The following is a 20,111-nucleotide window of genomic DNA, read 5'->3' as shown; positions in this document are numbered from 1 at the left end:
CCTTATAAGCTACTTAGTCATATACTCTTCCTTGGTGAGTGTACAATGGGTTTCCTTGTATCTTAGTCTATGATACAGGAAGTTCATTATCTCCAGTCCAAATTCAGATGTAAAGAAAGGAAGCAGGGCTTACAAAGAAGTGACAGATAATTTGCAAAGGATTTCAGTTAGCCACTCAAATCCCAGATAGAGTCAGACTGTAAGCTCTTCGTAAGAACAGCCTTTGGGTTTTCAGCATTAGGCACAGAACACCTATCTACATAACTGGCTCTAATGTTGTAAAATACAGACAATACATGAGAAATTATTTGCTTCTTTTGATTAGAGGTTAATGGAAGCATGTGAGAAAAAAAAAATCAGAACTAAAACTATGCTTTTAGTTGGGCAATAGTGCATATACTGCATAATAGCAGCAGAGACAGTATCTGGGCTGATGCAAAATGCATTGAAAGCCTGCTAAATCCCAGTGCGTGCTAGGGTTTGCGATATTGAGACTTGTCTGACAAGCTAGGAGCTCACAGACATGCTGTTTGCAACCTGTGTTTGTACATTGGGCATCTGGTATGATAAAATGCATTTTCCTGTGATGTACCTAGGAAACATTCTAGATGTAGGGAGCAGGTAGGTTGAGGACTGCTCTGCCTCCTTGAAGGCATTCATTTTACTGAGCTCTGTGACAAAAAATGTGACACCAGATTTTATGGCACTTACTGGATTTTCTCACTGATGCTGTTTCACAGACAGTATCTTGTAAAGGCTTGCCTTCTTTCTATCTCCTGAAGACCAGTTTGGGTACCACCACAGATGTAGGCTTGGACCAACTTTAGTGTGGAAATGCCCTGAATAATTTTCCTAAGCACCACCCTGTCTCCTTACAATAGTGCTGCTTGACTACACCTCTTCTTTCACCTCCCAAGCCCATGTGAAGGCAGCACAGGGTCACACCGGACCGAATGTGGATTTTTTGTAGGGACTCAAAGGCTGAGCCTGAGGTGGGTCTCCAGGTGAAACTTTTACTGTACTGGAAACTGCCACTGCTACAAGGAGCACTGGGAAAGTCAAGACAAGCTACGCGTAAGTCATCAAAAACAGGGAAGTTTTTGATGTGCAGGACTGAGAAATATGGGCAACAGAAACAAAAACCCCAAGATGGTATGATGGGGATGATGCTTTTTCCCTAGCGTAGCTCCAGTGAAACAGGTCACAAAATTCATGGCATTGTCCTGCACCACTTTGAGGGAATGGTGAAACCAACATTTTTCTCCAGCGCTGAAGTCCATCCAGCCGAGAGCTTTAAAATTCATAGAATCACAGAATGGTTTGGGTTGGAAAGGACCTTAAGATCATCTAATTCCAACCCCCCTGCCATGGGCAGGGACACCTTGCACTAGACCATGTCACCCAAGACTCTGTCCAACCCGGCCTTGAACACCACCAAGGGATGGAGCATTCACAACTTGCTTGGGCAGCCTGTTCCAGTGCCTCACCACCCTAACAGGAAAGAATTTCCTCCTTATATCCAATCTAAACTTCCCCTGTTCAAGTTTTAGCCCATTACCCCTTGTCCTGTCACAGTCCCTACTGAAGGGTCCCTCTTCAGCACCCCGGCAACCCCCCTTCAGATACTGGAAGGCTGCCATGAGGTCCCCACGCAGCCTTCTCTTCTCCAGGCTGAATGGCCCCAACTTTCTCAGCCTGTCTTCATACAGGAGGTGCTCCAGTTCCCTGATCATCCTTGTGGCCCTCCTCTGGACTTGTTCCAGCAGTTCCATGTCCTTTTTATGTTGAGGACACCAGAACTGCACACAGTACTCCAGGTGAGGTCTCACAAGAGCAGAGTAGAGGGGCAGGATCACCTCCTTCAACCTGCTGGTCACCCTCCTTTTGATGCAGCCCAGGATACGGTTGGCTTTCTGGCTTGCGAGTGCACACTGAAGCCGGCCCATTTTAAGTTTCTCATTGACCAACACCCCCAAGTCCTTCTCTGCAGGGCTGCTCTGAATCTCTTCTTTGCCCAGTCTGTAGCTGTGCCTGGGATTGCTCCGACCCAGGTGTAGGACCTTGCACTTGTCATGGTTGAACTTCATAAGGTTGGCATCAGCCCACCTCACAAGCGTGTTGAGGTCCCTCTGGATGGCATCCCTTCCCTCCAGCATATCAACCGGACCACACAGCTTGGTGTCATCGGCAAACTTGCTGAGGGCGCACTCAATCCCACTGTCCATGTCAGCGATGAAGATGTTAAACAAGACCGGTCCCAACACCGATCCCTGAGGGACACCACTCGTTACTGGTCTCCAGGTGGACATTGAGCCATTGACCACAACTTTTGCGTGCAGCCATCCAGCCAGTTCTTTATCTACCTAGTGGTCCATCTATCAAATTGATATCTCTCCAATTTAGAGACAAAAATGTCGTGTGGGACAGTGTTGAATGCTTTGCACAAGTCCAGGAAGATGACATCAACTGCTCTACCCCTGTCCATCAATTCCATAGCCCCATCATAGAAGGCCACCGAATTGGTCAGGCAGGATTTCCCCTTAGTGAAGCCATGCTGGCTGTCACCAAGCACCTTGTTGTTTTTCATGTGCCTCAGCATGCCTTCCAGGAGAATGTGCTCCAAGATTTTGCCAGGCACAGAGGTGAGACTGACTGATCTGAGGTTCCCTAGCTCTTCCATTTTCCCCTTCTTGAAAGTGTGGGTTATATTTCCCTTTTTCCAGTCATTGGGAGCTTCACCTGACTGCCATGATTTTTCAAATATGATGGCCAGTGGCTTAGCAACATCATTCACAAGCTCCTTCAGGACCCGCGGATGGATTTCATCAGGTCCCACGGACTTGTGCACATTCAGGTTCTTTAGATGAAACCTGGTCCTCTCCTACAATGGGCATCAGATCTTCATTCTCACAGTCCCTGCATCTGGGTGTCAGCGGGACTTAGTAGACCTGGCACCCTCCCAGCAACATCCCTGTTCCGATCCCCTGGTAGGCAACACACCTCCCTCAAGACTGAGTCAGGCCGACAGATGGGTGCCTCTGTGCCCTTCAAAGCAGAGTCCCCTACTATTATGACCCGCTGCATTTTTCCTGGAGGCACCAGCATTGCTCCTCTTTACTGGTGCATCAGTGGTTGTTCATTCGGTGTGGTGGGAGTTTCCTCGTTAGCTACCTGCAAAACTGCAAAGTGGTTCTGGGTGGGGACATCAGATTTTGGAGGAAGCCCCCTTTTTTATTTTTGGTTACTAGTTTCTAGCTTCCTGGATTAACACCCTCCACCTCTTCTGTATGCACTATGGTGGACCCTTGTGGCTCCCTCAGTGGCTCTCGCCACTCAGAACTGAGGCTCCCACACGTGGGATTTCCCCTTACTCCGGTGTTGGAGGCTCCTCTCTGGAGCTTCTCACCTCAGTACCTCTGTGCCTGGCAAAATCTTGGAGCACATTCTCCTGGAAGGCATGCTAAGGCACATGAAAAACAACAAGGTGCTTGGTGACAGCCAGCATGGCTTCACTGAGGGGAAATCCTGCCTGACCAATTTGGTGGCCTTCCATGATGGGGATGTAGAATACAGTCCTGCATGACAAGCTCTGACGTAGGTCTGAGGGGCTATCTGCAGTGCAGGTCCCATGGGAGGCCAGTCCCCCTGATAGACCACTCAAAAAATAAGCCTATGGGAGAGAGACCAGTGGTCATTCTGCATTTCAAGGATTTGAACAAATGTGCTGGGGAGATTTGTTGCCGATCTCTAAATCTCTGCCCTCTATACAGTACCCTTACGTGATACTTACCTGAGGTTTTCAAACTGTTCTACACAACTGATTCAGTTACTTGTTTTTCCTGAGTGTTGCAGGGAAGAGCTGCTCTGTCCATGCAGTTTAAACTGAATTGGGATCAAACCACTTTATTGAGCTACCAGGAGCATGGAATTAGGCAGCAGTCAGTGAAGTGTTGCATTCAAGTAGTAATACAAGAGGCAAACCCCCAAACTAGACACATGAATGTTAATAAACACAAGCAAATATCTAAACACCCTGTGTAACAAACGCAGAAGAGATTTCTTCAATTATTCTTCTTTCCAAGAAGACCTCACCATAAGCAGCGCAGTAGCAAATGCCATTTGGTGTATTGGTAAAGAATGGTGAGGAAGTCCTGTATGCTCTCCACGTTTCTGCAAAGTTCATGCAGAGGGAACCAGAACCGCTCTCTTTCACCTCTGCTATCACCACAGTCAAATGACTGTACATGGTATAAAAGCCTTTATTGATACAGTCTGATACAGTCTGAACACCCAGATTGATTTACAGGGACACACCAGTGTGTGGCCACCATGGGCAGGGACATCCTCCTGAGTGTCCTGGGCACAGGCACTGCCTCAGGGCCAGCACCCCAAAGGCCTTTCTCCAAGGCATGCTGAGTGAAGGGGCAGCAGCAGCAGGGCTGCGGTGGGCAGGGCTGTGGAGGCCCCGTCACCCCCGTGTCATAGTGCCACCACCTGCCAGCACAGCATCACAATGCCCTGGGGCAGTATAAGGCACCGTCCTCCTGTGTCCCACTGTCAGAGTGCCTGGCTTTGCCACCAGGACAGAGCTGGCAGCCTGCAGGCACCTGAGAGGAATTTATTTCTTGAGGCACCAGTGGAATTACTTGGAGGGGCAGAGCAGGGAAGACTGCCCGAAGCTGCTGGAGGTTCTCTGCTGCAATTCCGGCTCTTGGAGGGGGCACACTCACAGCTTATCAGATGGATGGAAATCCTGCTTCAGTCTTCGGGGATATCGCCATTCTCATCTTCTGGGGAGATAGTGGCAGTAGCCATAAGAAATAGGATCCACTTATGGCCCGGTGCCCTCCCCCGTGCTTTGGAGCTCCCACTGCCGAGCACAGGAAGGGTTCTTGTCCCTAGGGTTGATCAGGCCAGTGGCATTTTGCTGCTGTTGGAAGCCCCTGAGATGGCTCCAGGTGGAGGCAGAAAAGGCAGTGCCAGTGTCCCTTTGTCCCCTTAGAGGCATAACCAGCCCGTGGACCAGGAGCAGGTCTTGCTCACATGCTCAGGGAGTAGCTGATCGCCAGTGCTGGGATCAGGAAGGAATTTTCCCCCGGGGCAGATTGGCACTGGTCCCCGGGGGTTTTTTGCCTTCCTCTGAGCACTGAGCATGACCACTTGTCAGGGCTCCTCTGGTCCTGGTGCTCTGGGTTATCGCCTGGTGCTCGTGCTCCACGACGGTGGCCCTCGTGTCCTGCAGCTGGGGGAGGGAAGGGCTTTTTTCTCCCCAGGGTGGACTAGCAAGTGTCCCCGGGTTTTTTGCCTCCTCCGCAGCCGAGCACAGCCCCTTCATGGGGCTCCTTTGGGCTATTGGAGCCCAAAGGCAGCGGCTCGTGCTCCACGCAGCTGGCCCTCGTGCCCCGCATCCGGGGGGAGGCAGCCTTCGGCACTCCCAGGGTGGCCCCAGCGTGGCCCCGGGACTCGCTGCTGTCCTCTGTAGCATTGAGCACCACCCCTTGTCAGGTCTTCCCCGGCCCATTCTGGCTGGGTTCTTGCACTGCTCTCGCACCACCATGGCACCACTCTGAAAGATTTAGAAAAAGAAAATATAATGTAAACTAAACTAGACTAAAATTAACTAAGCTAAACTAAAATAACCTTATTTATAAATAAACAAAATACTCTTTCCACCTGTAACCTTACTGATTTGTGTCTTTGAAAGTGGTTTTGGTGCTGAAAACTCCTTGGCATTTCAGGTAAATAATGGTCTCATCATTATACAACTCATTGTGAGTGCAGGGAAGGGAATGGAATGGAACAGAATGGAACGCAACAGAACAGAATAGAACAGAACAGCTATGATATATTATGCATATAGTTCTGCATGACAAGCTCTGACGCAGGTCTGAGGGGCTATCTGCAGTGCGGGTCCCAAGGGAGGCCGGTCCCGGGCATTGAGGCCTATGAACACCCTCTGGACCCTGACAGAAGTAGACCTGCACTCCTCATATACTCTCCTTTAGACATGTATGGGGTGCCACTGGAGAGAGCGCATTGGGCCAGACGGACTCCTGATGGAGCGTTGTCGTTCTCAGGCTCTTGTGTTTCGTTTGTCCAAAAGAAACAACTCCAGCATTTTTAAACACCAGTATGTGGAAGAGGGGTGGGATTGGGAATGGGTGGAAATCACAAGGAAATGAGAAGTTATTGCCCACATAAACAAGATTTGTAACCATTTAGCTCAGGAGCACATCCTGCTGCAGGCTGAGGGCTTGATCTTTGAGCCTTTGATGTCAGAGATGTGGTCTTTTGCTATCGTGTGGAAACCCAAATAAACTGGATGAATACAGAAGTGTTTCAAAAACCAGTTCACACATGTTTTTCCCAAATCTGTTCAGATGCTCAAATGATCCAGAGACAATCGACATCTCTCACCCTCATCAGAAGGCACAGGCCTCCTTCCCACAGAGCGACAGAGCCAATGCCTGTGATGGAACATGATACCCATTCAGTCCCTTCTGACTGATAGTGCAGGGCTGGGAAGAAATGTCATCCAGTATTTCCTCAGCATGTACTGTTAGGAAAACAAGGAAGTAGGGAGAAAAAAATGGGAAGTTGGAAGAGACCTGCAATGATCATCAAGTCTGACTGCTCGACCACTTTAGGGCTGGCCAAAAGTTAAAGCGTGCTATTAAGGGTGTTGTCCAAATGCCTCTGAAGCACTGATGGGCATAGGGCATTGGTCACCCCTCTAGGAAGCCTGTTCCAGATTTTGGCCATCCTCTATGTAAAGAAATGCTTCCTCATGTCTACTCTAAACCTCCCCTGGCGGGGGTCTGAACCATTTGCACACGTCCTATCGATGGATCCCAGTGAGATCGGCACCTCCCTCTCCTTTTCGCCTCCTTGGGAAGAGGTGCAGAGAGCAATGAGGTCACCCCTCAGCCTCCTTTTCCCCAAACCAGACAAACCCAGCCGCCCCTCACAGGACATGCCTTCCAGCCCTGTCACCAGCTCTGCTGCCGTCCTCCGGACGCATTCAAGGACCTTCATGTTCTTCTTAAACGGTGGGGCCTAGAACTGCACTCAGTACTCAAGGTGAGCCTGCACCAGCGCTGATTGCAGCAGGACAGCCACCTCTTCCTCCTTTTTCTGTTGGTTTGGTTTCTGCGTTTTGGGTTTTTTTGTTACTGGCTCCCAGCTCCCTGGATTACAGCCCTCCTCTTCTGTAAGCGCTATGGTGAACGCTTGCGGCCTCTGCACGGTTTGGGCCTGGCGCAAGCAGCCCAGCTCCCTCTCAGCTCCCCGACATCTTTTTGCTACAGACAGTGCGCCGCAGCTCAGCCACCTGCTGCAGGAGGCCCTCCACCAGAGCACCGGGCGCAGCCCTGCCCATCGTGCTCCCTCGCCCCATGAGACCAGGGCAGGCACTCTCTGCACCCCGAGCTCTGCGCTGCAGCCTCCCCCCTCACCGGCTCTGCCACCGCCGGGGCAGCCCGAGCGGGCCCGGCCCTGAGGCGAGCGCTCCCCACTCCGCTCGCGCTGCCGGCGCCACGCCACGCGGGCTTTACCTGCTCAGGGCGGGGCCGTCCCCCCTGGCCCCGCCCCCTGTCAGTCCCTGCCCGCCCCGCGGAGCTGCCGGCTCCTGGGCAAGGCCTGGCGAGGGCTCGGGGCTCCCTCGGTGGCTCTCGGCGGTCAGAGCTGAGGCTCCTGCAGGCAGGGTTTCCCCTCGCTGCCGGGTTCGAGGCTCCTCCCCCGGGAAATGACCGCTCTACCTGTTAATTAGTCCTGGAAGTAATTAACTGCAGCCTGGAGCGAGCAAGGAGCCTGGACTGCATCAGTCAATAAATGTGAGGGTTTGAGATACGCAGCTTTCATTTGCCGTGTTGGAAGAAACTCCTTGTTCTCCCTGTGCCTTGTACCTGGTTGTCTTGTCTTGATGCAGCCGTTGGTCTCCTAACTGCTGATATACCAACACACCATTAGCGTTGGTATGGCTGTGGCCTCAGGAGGGACTGTGCTGCTTTTCTAGGTTGGTTTCCAGCTAATAATTTAAAACAGGACACAGAAGCCTGGAGGAGGATACTGTTTTGCTGTCTTTCCCCTCTTCATTTTAAAAATAGTAAATGCTAAATTATTTTACCTCTTTTAAAACACAGCCAGAAAACAGATGAATCTAGGCTGGATGGTTAGTTTTGCCTACCTAATTCAATTTTATTACAGTATAGTTCTCTTCCTCTTTCTCACTTCTTTCTTGTACTCCTTGTCTGTCTTTCTAGTTTCTCTTGTGCCTGTTTCAAGAGCACCCCTTCATTTTCTCTTTTGGGACAGTCTTAGTGCTGGCTTTCTACTGTTTCAGCTTCTACACAGCCGGTGCTTCAAGAAAAAGGTGCCTCTTGTAAGGCTGGGAGGAGAATGGACCCTCCCATTATAAGAATAAATACTGCTTGTATGCACATAGTACTTTCATCAGTAAGTCACCAATAACTTTATTTAAATGGCCAGTTTGCTGTTGTCTCAGTTTCTTGGGTAAGGAGGCTGGAGCAGAGCGAGTTGCTGACTTTCTGCAGTCTGCAGCAACGCAGTAGTAAAGTGGAGAATAAAGTTCTGTTTTCCAAATGCTGGGGAAGCCAGGTACCAAGCACCTGGAATCATCGTTGGTAGGGATATCTGTAAAAAGAACTGGCCAGTTGTCTGCTGCGTGCTGCTAATGTGGCATTCAGGAACCACTAGTGCCTATATCGATGCTGCGGCTGGATCTCGGTGTCTCTGCATGATGTGCTTGGAGGGGAGATCTGTGAGGAAGACTGTGATGGGTGTAGTGTGCATCTGGCCGCGAGCGTTCACACGTACGAGTGAGATGCACACAGTGTCCGCTGAGAAATGAAGTGATGCTACCAGACACTAACATGGCTGTGTTGGTCAGTGCCAAGCTGGGATCAATGCTCTCTCCCAGCCTAGGGATAAAAGACTTGCTACTCCTGGGCTATTCACCTCAACCTCCTGTAGTGCTCTCTGTTTAGAAGTATTTGTCCCTAAATTGCTTCCTTTGAAGACTGCAGGCTTTCCAACAGCAGACTGCATCACCTGCTACTTGCTGGAAATCCCGAGGCTGGCGTATGAGGGTACTGCAGTGGCAAATGTACCAGTCACAAAGCACCACATTTAGCAGATTTTGACTGGAGGTATCTGATGAAAACCAGAACAGACATGTTGTAAGGACTGTCAGCCCAAGTAAAGGAAGGTAGCTTTGAAGAAAGCCTCCAGGATAGTATTCCCACATAAGAAAAGAAGTGGAAAATCCAGAGAATGCAATGCAGCCAGAATGAGCTCACTGCAGGTGGTGCTGGTCATGATTTTTAAAAATAAATTTAATTATTAACTATTTTAATTACTGCGGTTATTTTTTGTCCAGTGTCTGCCATTACAGTGCCTGGTTTTGCATCCCAGAAAACCCATGCTTTTGTAGTTCTCTGGGGCTTCCCCACAGCATGCATTAACCCCACCACCATCTTAGAGGACTGGTACAATACAGTACAACAGAAAGGACTTTGTCTGTCCAGCTTGCAAACTTAGTGCTGGGAAGTCATCTGCTCCCTGTAGGATTTGGGCCACCCTTTTCCCCATTCCACAACAGCCAGTCCTGCAGGGATTTGCACCCACTGGGAGCATCTGTGTTTTGTCTGACATTCCCTGGGTCTGTCCATGAGCCCCGTGGGTTTGGCAGCTTCAGAAGTTGCTGTGAATCTCCCCTGACCCAGCGGGTGCTGGAACCTGAAATCCCTGATACCTATCAGTGAAGAGCCTTTGGTTTTGGTGGCATGTCTTCCGGTTGGCATGGACCTGCACAATGGCATGCAGTACCCAGAGCCATGTGCACAGGCGAGCCGTTGAAATGCAGCCTAGCTGGCAGATCTGGTCAGGCTGGGAAACCTAGCTTTATTGGGTTTGCTGTTTGTTTACAAGTGATCTTGGCCGCAGACAGGGACGCACAGCTGTGGTCTGTGCATGGCTCCATGATCAGACTGAGGCAGGGCTCCGAGCCTGCGAAGGCTGGAGTGGGGCCTAGCTCTTCCAGCCTTCTCCTGGTTTAATTTGGAGCTGGAGTTGGAGAGGCTGCTGTTCTGCTGCCTCCTCCCGCAGGCTGGTGCCTTGAGCCCTGGTTTGGCTTTGCCTGAGCGGGCAGCAGCATCCATTGCCTGTCTGCGGCCGTGGCTCAGAGCCCGCACATGATGGACACCTCTGCTCACTCCAGACATGCTCCTCCCGCAGACCAGAGAGCACCTCTCACTGTTAGCAGTAACTGTTTTAATACAAATATCACACAAATACATTGTTTTTCCTCCACTAATTATAATAGCATCAGACAAGGTGCGTGTCTGAAGGCCTAGCGTCTCAGAGAGGGCTTTGCAGGTGGCTTTTGTGAGATGTCCATGTGCCAGTTCATGCTGGCTGTAGGGACCCATGTGGGCAGCTATTGGGATAGCTCAAGCAGAAATGACACAGTGGAGATTTCTGACGATGCTAATGTGCTATGCGGCAGCCTTGAACTTCAGAAGACCCATGCTGGGGACTGGGTAGAAGGAGCAGCCGCAGCCCAACAGTACTGTGAACCCAGTATTATGGCAGTGCTTTCCTGCAGCAACGTCATGATAAAGGATGGTGGTGGGGGAGGCTGCCAAAAGCCATGACCTTCCAGGCAGGCTCTGTTTCCCAAACGTGTGTTAAACAGTGGCAGACTCCTGCAGGTGTGGGCATGGGGGAACCTGTTAAATTAAAACCAAGGCGTAACAAGAGAGATGTTTGCTGTGGAAGATAACGTGTACTTCGTGTACTTGTTCAGCACACTGAGGGTGAGGAAACTCTCGGACACGTTTTACATTGTGACCACAGTACACGTTTTGCACTGTGGGGCCATGTAGTTCCCCCTTCTCTCCCTCACCCCTTTTCTTTTAAGACCAGGTATCTCCCTGAGCTTTTGCCAGTGCCTCCAATCTGACAACCGAAAACCACGATAATGAAGCAGCAGCATGGTGGCAATTGTTCCCTTTCCTCCCTCAGGACATCTCACTGTGGGCCTCCCTGACCACACTGACCTGTGGCTTGAGCTTGCTGCCCAGACTATTAAGACGCCTGTGTCCGTGGTACCTGCAGCCTGGTAGGCGACTGGAGAGGAGGGAAAGGCATGCTCCCAGCAAGGTGCCCTTCGGTGGGCCTGCTCTAATGAGCCGGCTTTGTTATCTGCTTTGCTGCTGGTCCCAGAGAGGCTTGCAGGGAGGTCTGCTGTTTTGTTTTCTTAAAAGGCACCAAATGATGACAGTTAAGAGCCTACCAAGAGAAAATGAGCTCTTAGGGCAGTGTTTCATGTCTTGCTTGCAAGGCTTTATTGGATTAACTTTGTACTAGAACCACCATACACTCCCCTTGCTGGAGAGGCTGATACAGCGTAACTGTGGGATAAAAGCTTTACAGCTGTATTTTTGTCAAACAGGTGACTTACATAAAAATAGCTTTACATGCATTAATGTCAGCTAAGTTTTGGCAAGGCCGCAAAGCAGGCTGTTTCTCAATGAACTTTGTCTTAATGCTCTGCTCATCCCAGTGTTAGGTATTGTAAGTCTCTTGCTTTGCTTCCTATTGTCCACATTACGGACAGTGTATTTCCTCTCCTGCACACCCCTTGCAAATGCAGAGGTGCTGTGAGAGAAACCCCTGGTGCTACTGTCGCCATTCAAGGAGTGCCTTTTTCCTCTGGGGGTACCTGCTGCTTGGCAGCTCCAGCTGGGCAGCACGGCCAGCCTGTGTGAGGAAGACTCGCATACTTTCAGCTACTTCCCCCTTATTTACACATGAAGTTAATAACTGACTCGAGAGTTGATCTACAAATACATTTTCAGGGCCGCTCTTGGTAAATTTTTATCCTCTCAGCCACAAAGCTCTTGTTTTTTGGAATTTCCTTCCTGTATTTTCCCTTAACCCTAATACGTTTTAACATTAACGTGTTAGTTTTGCAACAGCGTGTGTATTCTCTCCCTGTTCTTCTCCCTTACCTGGTGATTCTTTCTTTTTTTCGCTGTCCTCTGTCTCTACTTCTGTTGTTTGCAGAAAACAGCTTTTCTCCTCCCTCTCCCTCTTCACAGCTCCCACCATCTGTCTCTCTACAAATACAAAGCTTTAGGGGAAATGATTCACTAGGCTGCTAGCTCATTACTCACACTCTGCCCATCATGGTTTCTGTCCTTGTAGGATGCTCTAACTAATGTAAAGATCAATGAATCCTGGGAATTGTTATTCAATTAAAACAAATAATACCCCAGCAGTTAAATAGATTGGGCTTTTTGTACTTCTTAAACATCAATGCTTAGTTTTTCCTCCTCACTCTGCTATCATTGTTTTTCAGAAAAGGATCATTGAAACAGAAGAATACAAATGATCACTGGACCATTTAATGCAACCTTGTGTATCACATGATGCAGGAGTTACTTAATGAAATTCCCTGGCCCAAACCAAGCAGATCTGTGATAAATCTAGAGCACATATTTTAGGATGACAGCCAAAATGATGAAAGGAATTTACTACCCAGCCTGGCTAATCATTTTGAATGCTTAACTGCACTCCCAAATATGCTGCTTTGCAAGGAGGAAAACTGACACAGCCGCATTCCCTACAGATTTTCCTCCTCCAGCCTCCCCCAGGCTATGCACCCCGAAAGCCTGACCCCCTGCCAGCCCTGTCCAGGGGCAGAGCAGCCAGCTGTGACTCTGTGGGCCCTAGCTGGCCAGCTGCCCACCTCTGGGAAGAGACCTCCACAGGCCTCAGCCACCACTGCCTCTTCCACAGCATGAGGGCCTGGGGCTAGGTCTTTGCTCAGGTAATTATTTCCATGGAGCTCATTCACAGGCATTTAATGTCTTTGAGCTTCTCCCTATTAAACGTGGTAGAGATTGGCTGAGGGGCTCAGAAGCCATTTGAGGCAGACTAGTTCACAGTCTTAAAACACTTCGAACACCGGAGAAAGCCGTACTGAGCTGGCAGGTATGACACAGCATCTCAGGAGTCTTGCGTAACCTGGAGGCTGAGCTCAATACTGTAGGGCACTTCAAGTGGCCCTAAATGTCGACGTTTAGGTGCCCACGTCCCATTCCTTTCGTCTTCACTTTGTTGACCTTTTAAGAAGGATTTCTGTCACGATTTCAGGCTTGTCACCATAGACTAGAAAGTTATTTTCTTAATTGGAAGTTTAGGTTTTCATTTATCACATAGAAAATGGACCTCCTTACCCCACATGCAAGTAGGTAACGGGAAGTATCACTACCCAACCCGATTTTATTGTGCCTTGTCAGGAAGCTGCTGGCAATGTCAGGTACGAACCTATTTCAGTTGTTGAGCTGCCCTTTAGAAACTGGAGTTGTAAGAAGCACAGCAAATACCACAATCAAAATTGTAAGAACTGACAACACTGGACACACCCTGTCCCAGTTCCCTTAAATGGCTGCAACTCTTTATGCACAAGCCTGCTAAAGGAACATGTGAGTATATCTGCAATGTGGTTCTTCAGGTTTCGTTTCATGAGCACCACAAAGCACGCCCTATATCAACACACCACACTGGCACCATCTTTGTGGAAAGCTAATGAAATGTTTCGGGTAATGTAGCAGGAGTATTAATTTCTTGGCTGATTTACTTTTTGGATGACCAAGCACATGTACTTTTTTATAAAGCTGTGTTTGGGTCATTCTACAACAAAAATAAAGCTGAGGAGGATCTTTGGAAAGAGCATGGAGCATGCCTGAAGTGCTCTGTGTCAGAGCAGGACAACTACTCTAAAGAATAAGGGCTGCAGAATTTTAAGCCAACAGGCTCCACTGTTACCTCAATGTGGTTAAGGCAGTTTTTTAAAAAGAGCTCTCACCAAAGTCATACTTATGTGCTCTGTAAAATAAAAGTTCAAATTTTAGCAGATGTGGTGCTGTTGAGCCTTCCATGGTTGCCAATGCCCCGTGGCCCTCCAACATCTTTGAGTATTTTATTGTTCCACACTTCATACAAGTTGTAAGAGTCAATGTTACTTCTCTTAACAATTGCTGGCTTTCCAAATGCCAGCTGTCCTTTGACATGCTCTGTTTTAAATAAGGGCTGAAGAGCAGTAATGAAGCTGGAGGCCTGCTGTAAAAAATACTGCAGCGTTCCACGGTACTGACAGCACACACGTAGTCATGCATTTTGCTCTCTGTTTGTGGACTATTGCTGCAACACACTGAAGGTGTTAGGGGCCAAGCTGTGAGGAAATGGAACTCCAGAGATTTCAGATCTGAGAGTCCTCTAATTGAAGACAGTATCTTTATGCAAGACAGGCTAAGGCAAACTTGTGTTACCCAACAGTTACCATTCCTCCGTTGTTCCCAGCAATAATAAAAGCTGACACAATATATAAGGTTGCCTTACAAAAGGCAAATATATTTAATAGTGTATATACAAATTAACTCTTCAATAATGCTATACAAGGCAGGAATATCTTTAAAGAAACCCTGAGCAAAGAGAAGCACGTAATTTTTATTTTACACTTATTGCAACATTATTTCTGGTATTTGTTTGCTATATCGACTAATAAAGGAATATGTTAAAAACAGATGTTAAAATAAAACTGGGCATTCTTTCCATGTGCAGCTCTTAAAACTCTAGAGAAGAGAGTTCTGCCCCATCAGCTTCAGAAATAGATGTTTGTCATGGTAGAGAACAAGCCGAGCCTGAGTTACCCAAAACAACCAATCCCTTTAGCAGAAAGAGTGTCTTCTGTCATCAAAAAGAGCCATCTGGAAGAGCCCTGGCTCCCTGCCAAGAACAGCCCTTTAACAACTGCTTGTCCTGCACTTTAAGCAATAATGCTCATAACGGCACAACCTGGAGCGTTGGTAAAGGTCCTATCGGAGGAGCAATGTATTCCTCCTCCCTCAGTAACCGCAAAAGGATGTTCTTCTTATTCTTTGGCCAGTTATAAATGTGAGTGTTCTGCAGCCAGGTAGGCACGTGTTCCTGAAAAACAAGTGAAAAAAAAAAAAGGCATGAAATCCCATAAATCCTCCTGAATCTGTACCAGAACCTTGCAGATTCCGTCAGACCCTGCCAAGCAAGATTTCATTTTGTCTGTTCCAGGCACTTCCCGTAACAACAAGAAATTCTCATTTGGCTTCAGAGTTGTATTTAGGTTCCTAGATGAATGAACTTTGTGTGATCTCACAGCTTGCTTGTCTCTCTTTCTTTTCTGCCATCACGCTGGCTAATTTCACTACATTTCAAAGGGAGTCTGATCTCAATGACAGGCATCTAAAGGCTTGTGAAAATAAACACTGAGGAAAGAAGGCAGACATCTCAGTGCCCCTACCAAGGAAAGGCTGCCACCTTAGTAGCTGCTGAAAGATCCACACAACATGTTCAACCTTAAGCAGGACCCCAGGGGAGCACTTCTTATCCTGGCAGTCTTCACCCCCTCTCCTTGCACTTTGCTTCACCAAGTGTGGTACCCTCTGGCCATCTCCTGAGCAGGAGGTTGAGGCCGATGCTGAGGTTGAGGAGAGTCTAATGCATCTCCAGCTGAGCAGAATCAAACCCCCACCACTCTGCATCCTGGGAAAGATGCACCCTTTCAGGGGTTGGCTAATGCTCATTGACATAATGAAGCTGGCACCACCATGGCCCTGGACAGTGATAGTGGGCTGGTGGATAGGACCCTGCTCTGACCTCATGTTCTCATGTCTCCACAGCCTTGGGAGGTTTGCATACAGACAGTCTGAATGTGTAGGGGTGAAGGGCCACTATCATACCACTGACTGAAATAGGGTCAAAGACTGATCCTTGACCAAAACCAGCTCATGACCACTATGGAGATTTCCTTTTGCAGAGCTGTGTTGGAGACACCAGAACAGAAGCCAGAGACAGGATATAAGCAACATGAGCAGTCAAGACATCCAGCACTTGCTCCCTGCTCCTCTTTACTTAGCAGGGTGGTATTTTCCCAAGGTGGCCCCTGTTAGGAGCAGCACAGTCCCTGTCAAGCCAGTGGAGCTAGCTCCAAGAGGACCAAGCAAAAAGCTGCTGGCATGCACCGTGTCTGTGGCACCTCACCAGGAGGTGCCCTGGCATGGGCAGCACATGTACAGCTTGCCAGCAGACATGCTTCTCAAATTGGCTGTCTTTTCCTTGGCCTGTACAGCTGTAGGAACAAGGCTGCGTCATTTCCACTGCCCAGGGAGTGGTTACTGTTCACTGATGCAACCCCTTTGTTAGATCTATAGGATTTATATCAAGAAGAAGGAGGTAAGTCACCCAGGCACCTACAGAGCCATTACTCTGACCCCACCTAGGCTTCTGAACCAGCAGCTTGGTGAGAGGCAGAGATATCTATCAAGCCTGGCCCTCCTCTCTTTCTCCAGTGGCTGAGAAAGTATAAGCTTTGGTCAAGGGTCTCCCCAAAGTGGAGGTTTTAAAATGTCACTCCTTCAGGTGGACACCTCACTGCCCAACACTGGTAAGATCCTGTGGCGTTCCCTTTGGTGGGAGCACAAGTAAGATCTCCTGCCTCCACCTGCAAGTCTGGTTTTGCATAGGAATGGATTTTAATCTTTGTGATCTTTACTCCTTTGACAAAACTGTTTGAAGTTGGCCAAGAGATTCAAATGTTTCTGGGAGAAAGAAAGAAAGATAACTACATTTGCATGCATGTGCACACTCTTACTATGTAAAATTTGTTTCTTTACTAGATCTTGTTAAAAGCTACAGAAGGAAATGCAATTAAATACAACAAATGAGCCTTCTCTCTGTCTTTGATAAGAAACTACATTTTTGTGAGGAAGGAAATGCAGTAGACACAGTTGGTCTGCACTTCAGTAAAGCATTTGATATAGATCCACACGGGAAATCATTAGTTAAGCTTGAAAAGATGGAAATTAGTGTGAGACATGTATAGCAGGTAAGAAACCAGCAAGTGAGGATATAATGAGAGAGGCACTATACATCCAAAGAAGGCTCTATGTCTTTCTTCCAGAACACCTCCTGTGGCCAATTTCATTTAATATCCTCCATAATGAACTCAGTGCAAAAAGCACCTGCACGTTAATAATTTCTGGCAACAATTTTAACCCGAGGGAGGTGTGTAGGGGTAAAGGGGTAACTATAGCTGCTATTTTGATCCAGGAGAGCAAAGTGTCCTTGCCACGTGACACTGGCTGTCATTGCAGGTGGGAGCAAGGGGAAAACGCTTACCACCCTAATATTACTTTTATTTGGCTGTGTATCTGTAAGCCCTAAGGAAATTCTCTCTATGCCCCAGAGAGAGTATTTGATAAACTCTGAGGATTAAACTGGTAGGAAGAAGGCAGAGCACTTTAGTGCAGAGGGCAGGGCTGTGCATGCAGAGACATGTTGGCGCAGCATGTTTTGAGCTCCCCTGGCTTCCCTGGCACCAACCCTGCTCACCTCATCCATCCAGCTGCCTCACCTCTGACCAAGGGAGCCTCCAGTGTGAGGAAGTCACAACTTAGTGCTTTGGTCATCGGGTGACCAGATCAGGAGGACACATTTCTGAGGACTGGTTCGATGCAAGCCTTGAACCAGCAAGACCCAGGTTTCCTTTAGCAGTGTATGATGGGAAGCTGGAAATGCCAGTTCCGCCTTAACTGTGTGTTGTGCTTTTCCCCCTCATTATTCAGTTTCCTAATGGACGCTCTTTGGATCACAGAGTTCCCTTCTTGTTGCAGGTTGACTAATTTTCACATACCAGCAGTGCTTTATAATGTGCTTCATACGAGATTAAGTCATCTAATAACCATAACCCAAGATGAAACCTCCCAGACCTTGCTTTCCTGCTCTTTTCCACTACCAGCTACAGCAGTACTTGAACATGTAACGGACAATGTAAAAGAGACAAAATGAAAGTAGTTTGTCTGCCAACATCATCCAATTGTATCTGTATGTGGCATTTTTCAGGTGCCTCACTTTCCTCTGACTGCCCACAGGCTTCATTACTGCAACTTGCTGAGGGTCTGGTGCTCTCCTTGTACCCACTATGTCCTCAGTTACATTATCATTACCTAGTTAGATGAAGTTAGATGATGTACCAAAGAAATGTGTGGCGAAAGAGAGCAAAGCTCAACGACAATAGAAAATGACAATCTGCATAATTTAGATAATAAAGTCACCTCTTGAAAAACTGAAGGGTAATGTGGACTTACAAAGGATGGGCAAGAAGGCTGTCTGGAGCCCTAAGTTTTGATAGGAGCAGCTGAATAAACCAACCCTGGAAATTCCTTATAGATCATTGTCTGAGAGAACCACTCCTATATGCTAAGTAGTCTTGTGATATATGAAGTTCAGCCAAAATTAACATAGGTTTGTTGTTCAAGCCCCAGAGGCAGCTATAGACCCTCCTGGGCCACCTCTCTGCAACCCTTATGGTGCCAAATGGCGACGGGGTATATGGGCTGATTGTGTGGCAGGTGCTTGAGGGGCCCCAAGGTTAGCAGCAGTCCTATCTTTCTCCCCCTGGATCAAGCTGCAAAGGATGACTGGACTGAAAATGCTGCCTGATTCCCTGCTTTTGGTCTGCCCAGTTCCCACCAGGGCAGCCTCTCAGCTTTTCACACTTAAGGCAAGTACCGGACTGAGATCATTCAGGCAGGGAGGTGAATGACATGAAACAGCAGAAGTACCATTCATTCCAAGGGACCTCACTTATTTTACAGACCCAGGGACATGTTTTGAAATTTCTGAGTGTATATTAAATTGGTGCCTAAATGAAGAATTTTGTTCCACTAAAATCCACAAGTGCCGTGGGATGGCACAGCCCCACTGTCATTAATAACAGTTTTTAAAGTTTGGCTCATGTTTCAAAGTTTGGGCACCTAAAGAAATGTAAGGAACTTTCCATACTTTTTCAAAATGCAGCTGTACCTAGGGGTAACATGACAGCTACCAACAGTGCACACAGCATTTAGCAATGAAAAGCGAACATGAGTACAATATAGCCATTCTGTGTCTGGGGAAGAATGCAATTTCTCAACTATAACTGAAGCTGTTTAACTTGAAAACAATCCAAGAGATTCTCTCAGAGTGAGGCAGAAGAGACAGGAATCTGTTGCATTACTTATTCTCAAATGAATCTTCAAAACCAGTAAGGAGGGCAGATGAAATTGCAAGTCCTAAAAAAACTTACAACAGTTTGCCTTTGAAGGGCCCATCAAAGTTCAAGCAACAGCCTAGTACTTTAGTATTTATTATCCCCTTTATTTTTATATTCTCAACCCAGCCTCTCCCAGATCCTCACTTCACATCAGTCATAAATCTCTCCCATCTCACTCATCGGCATTACATCTGGACAAAATTATAAAAGAGTTAACATAAAAAGCATGCTTGCTGGGTAGATTGTCTCTCTGCATGGACATTCTTTCAATGCTAAAGACAATTTGAGTTTTAGCTGTACACTTATCATCAGAAATACATTTATGCACTGATTTATATTGTGGGTGAAATGTTTTTTATTTGTATGTACATAAAACTTTAAACTTTTCACGTAAAGCGTAGCTTTGGAATATTGCTAGTGGGATATTAAGAACCAAGAAATTGAGGGTTTGGGTTTTAAGATTTCATCTGGTGCATTGTGATCAAAATAATATGTGCTTAATTCTGTGACAAGTATATATGCACGTATGAGTGTTACCTTTCTGGCATTTGGAAAAAGCACAGGGATGAATCTGAAGTTCATGCTTCCTTGTTGTATAAACTCGATCTGCATCTAGAACAGAACAAATTGCCAGACTTATTGTAATGACACATTAATTTTTCTTTGTATACATCTGAATCCTATGCATAAAAACATTCGTTGCTTACTTAAACTGCTCTTCTGTTAAGTGATTTGATCTATTGCTGGTGGATTCGGTATCGTTTTGTTTGGCCACTTAATCTGATTCTTCATTACTACAGAAAAGATACAGGAAAGATCTGTCAACATTTCTTGAGCATTTAGTTCTGCAGTGTGAAATAACTGTGGATATAGCTGCAGTTGCAATCCCATGAAATTCATCCAGAACCAATAACACTTGACTTGACTAAGGCCCTTGTTCAGTCTCCAGCAAGGT

The 20,111-nt window shown here is 47.5% G+C and overlaps 1 protein-coding gene and 1 long non-coding RNA gene across 9 annotated transcripts in view; both read right to left on the bottom strand.

Moving 5' to 3' along the window:
- Positions 1-4,243: 4,243 nt before the first annotated feature.
- LOC136015299 (uncharacterized) lies at positions 4,244-7,727 on the bottom strand. Its single transcript, XR_010613149.1, has 3 exons — positions 7,554-7,727; positions 6,418-6,556; positions 4,244-5,566 (listed from the first exon to the last, which is right to left on the bottom strand). It is a non-coding gene; the product is annotated as an uncharacterized LOC136015299 (long non-coding RNA).
- A 6,686-nt stretch (positions 7,728-14,413) lies between these two features.
- Positions 14,414-20,111, bottom strand: part of TRAF3IP2 (TRAF3 interacting protein 2) — a 27,274-nt gene continuing 21,576 nt past the window's right edge. For 5 of the 8 annotated variants that reach the window (XM_065681058.1, XM_065681060.1, XM_065681059.1 and 2 more), the window contains 2 exons: positions 19,694-19,768; positions 14,414-15,015 (listed from right to left, as the gene is read on the bottom strand). In XM_065681058.1, the coding sequence (XP_065537130.1) occupies positions 14,869-15,015; positions 19,694-19,768 (222 nt within the window). In that variant the 3' untranslated portion in view covers positions 14,414-14,868. Of the gene's footprint in view, positions 15,016-19,693; positions 19,769-19,863; positions 19,951-20,111 lie in introns of those variants that run through there. The other 3 variants (XR_010613145.1, XR_010613144.1, XR_010613146.1) reach the window with 2 other exon arrangements.

The sequence above is a fragment of the Lathamus discolor genome, chromosome 5 (assembly GCF_037157495.1).
Source record: "Lathamus discolor isolate bLatDis1 chromosome 5, bLatDis1.hap1, whole genome shotgun sequence".
Taxonomy (NCBI): Eukaryota; Metazoa; Chordata; class Aves; order Psittaciformes; family Psittacidae; genus Lathamus; species Lathamus discolor.
Note: the sequence above shows the minus strand (reverse complement) of the source record. Positions and strands in the feature narration are given on the sequence as shown.